The sequence below is a fragment of the Austrofundulus limnaeus genome, unplaced genomic scaffold (genome assembly GCF_001266775.1).
Source record: "Austrofundulus limnaeus strain Quisiro unplaced genomic scaffold, Austrofundulus_limnaeus-1.0 Scaffold68, whole genome shotgun sequence".
Lineage (NCBI taxonomy): Eukaryota > Metazoa > Chordata > Actinopteri > Cyprinodontiformes > Rivulidae > Austrofundulus > Austrofundulus limnaeus.
The window spans coordinates 2,182,576-2,185,282 of NW_013952470.1; the positions used below are offsets into that span (position 1 = coordinate 2,182,576).

Sequence of the window (2,707 nt, forward strand, 5' to 3'; positions counted from 1 at the left end):
GACTTTAACTTTTACCAAAGTATTTTTATGATTAGATACTTGTACTTTTACTCAAGTATCATTTTGAGGTACTTTATACAACACTGTAGAACTGAATCTAGCTAAACTCACGTTCAAGTGACCTAAATAGATAAATTAAGAGATTTCTTTCATAACCTTTACAACAAGCAGCTATTAGGTAACTTTTTTTGCAAAGCTAACATTTTTCTGCAGCTTTGTCCTCTCGCTCCAAGTGTTGTGAGTGACTGTGATTCTTGGGTTTTATCCTTTTATGAATGCAACTTGTTACTTTTTAGAAAGCTGTGTAAGGACAATCATTTCATAAAGACTTTTCTTTTTACTTCTTGCAATTAAATTACTTCTTTTAGAGGAAGAATAAGATGATACCTAAAACACTAGGAGAACTTAATAAAGTCTGAAAAGAAAAGCCACAAGACAAGTATGGATGTAGCCAACAAGCTGTGGTATGTGGAGGTCTAGTTTAGGATTTTACAGACAAAACCTTAGAAATATATATTTAAAAATGTTTTGGCTAAAACAAAATCCTGCTATGAAACTGTATCCTACCCAAATCCTTTGTAATGACACTGAGTGGGACGTGTGGCAGCACGTCCTTCACCTGCTGGGCCATTTTAGCAATCCGACGGTCATCTGTGCCCAAACTCTGAGCCATGAAGCCGAGCCCAATCGAACCAGGCGTGGCACCTGCGTTTACAAAAGAAAATATTTAAAAAAACAAACAAAAATCCCAAAACCAAACTGAAATAAGAAGAATCAGAATCTCATTTCATAACAGAGGAACTCACCTGTAGCGGTCTGTGGCACAGAGTGTCTTTTCCTTTTAATGTGCTCCACTTTATCAGCTTTTGTAATCTTAGTGGAGACGAGGCCAAGTTCACCAGCAAGCAGCTGAGAAGAGAGAAAGACTTAAAAGGTTTAAAGGTTGTCATGTTGTCAAGCTTTGATTGGTGTCTGGGACTTGATCTGCACATATTTGTTTTTACAGTAACATATTTGTCCTTATGAACACACTCAGCTGGCAAAGCTTACCTCCTGGACTTTGTTGGCAAACTCCTGTGTGGACTCACCATCTTGTCTGGAAACTGGTGGCAGCCAACTGGAATAAACATAAAAGAGGAAATAAAAAAAGTTAAAACTAATTTGAAAATAATCAAATGCAGAGCTCCGAACTACCGACAATAAACATTAAATTTTACAACGGCTTGGAACTAAAGCTTGTTAATTAGCTTTACTGGATAGAAAAGATTAATTGAGCTTGTTAGTTTTGCCAAAAGGTATAAATTTTATCATTAATAATATAATCTGAATACACCAACTTTGGCTAATTAAAAAATATTTATAAGAAATGCTTAAAGAAAGCAATGAGTAAAATAAACAATAACTACCTTACATAATACACTGTACAGGGAGTAAAAAATGTCCATAAGAGCTCTGTTAGCCAGCTGGACCCCAGTGTGCTCTGTGGAGGGATGAAACACAATCAAACCATCATATTAAAATTTGTCAAACTCTTGTCTAACCCTAACCTGCAAGATAATCCACACAACAGATGGAAACCCAAGCAGCTCTGGTGATTTCAAAGACGAACATCTTAAAGAGCCTGTGACATCACATTTTTGTAATAAATATGAATGTATTTTTTGAAACAGTTGACATATTTGCATGTTTGGTAACAGGAAGTGATGTCAAAGGAGACTGTCTGAATTTGAACAGAGCATTGCTAAAATAGCTAACAACACAGACTGTAGAGAAGAATCTGATGTTTCTTTATTATATTTTAATTACTATCACAGAGAGACGAGAGTTGTAGTTCAAATAACAAAATAAACAAACAAAAACCAGAGTTTTCTTTCTCAAAGAGTTCCCCTTTGATGTCACTTCCTGTTTCACTTTTGCTGAGTCAAGCTTAAAAGAAAATATGCTAATTATGTGACATAATGGGTAAAATCATGTGTATTATATACAAAATGTCTTACCCATAAAGATATTTTATTTTACTTTGTTATTTCATGAATATGCATGTCACAGACACTTTAAGGTCACAGAAACACATGACAGGAATAATCATAACACCAAAATGAGTGGATTAAATAAACTCAAACTCAGATTGTTATTTTTTTTCACTAGCTGGAACTCTTGTAAAGTGTCTGATTTTATTTCACTTTTATACAGACTGTTATAACTGAAGTATTCGTCAGTTTATAGTGAAATACACAGCAGTAGATTTTATCTACAAGGGTATGGAGGTAAATTTGTGTTTTTATTATTCAATCACACAAAAAGCATCTTCAATAACAAATTATTTTCAATCAAAAATATTTTGCAAATCAGAACCTTTTTTTTGCATGTCAGAAATCTTTGGTTGAATCTCAAACTTTTAGTTGATGCTCTTAAGTTTTTGGTTTGAACTCACAAATGTTTCGAACGTGACCATCTGGGCGGGGCCTAATGAGGAACTGTGTAAGACATATCCCTATTGGTTAGTGCAGACTGAAGCGATTTCCTGGTGCACTCGAATCAGTACGTTAAATGGTCGTTATCAGAGGTTATCAGTCCCTCCGTGTGCAGACTGTCCCTCCTCTACTCCTTMGTAGGTTGGAAGACACTCATCAAACATTTTTATGTCTGACAATATGCATCTGGTGGGTTTAGCTCCTCCCCTTGGATGTGGAGCTCAAGAGGTCGG

General features: G+C 35.4%; 1 protein-coding gene across 1 annotated transcript in view; it reads right to left on the bottom strand.

Annotated features, from left to right (window-relative positions):
- The window catches only part of aup1 (AUP1 lipid droplet regulating VLDL assembly factor), a 29,083-nt gene that overhangs the window by 15,318 nt on the left and 11,058 nt on the right, over window positions 1–2,707 (bottom strand). Inside the window, exons 6-9 of the mRNA XM_014010409.1 lie at window positions 1,407–1,480; window positions 1,051–1,117; window positions 807–909; window positions 568–705 (exon numbers count right to left, since the gene is read on the bottom strand). Coding sequence (XP_013865863.1) covers window positions 568–705; window positions 807–909; window positions 1,051–1,117; window positions 1,407–1,480 — 382 coding nt within the window. The remainder of the gene's footprint in view (window positions 1–567; window positions 706–806; window positions 910–1,050; window positions 1,118–1,406; window positions 1,481–2,707) is intronic.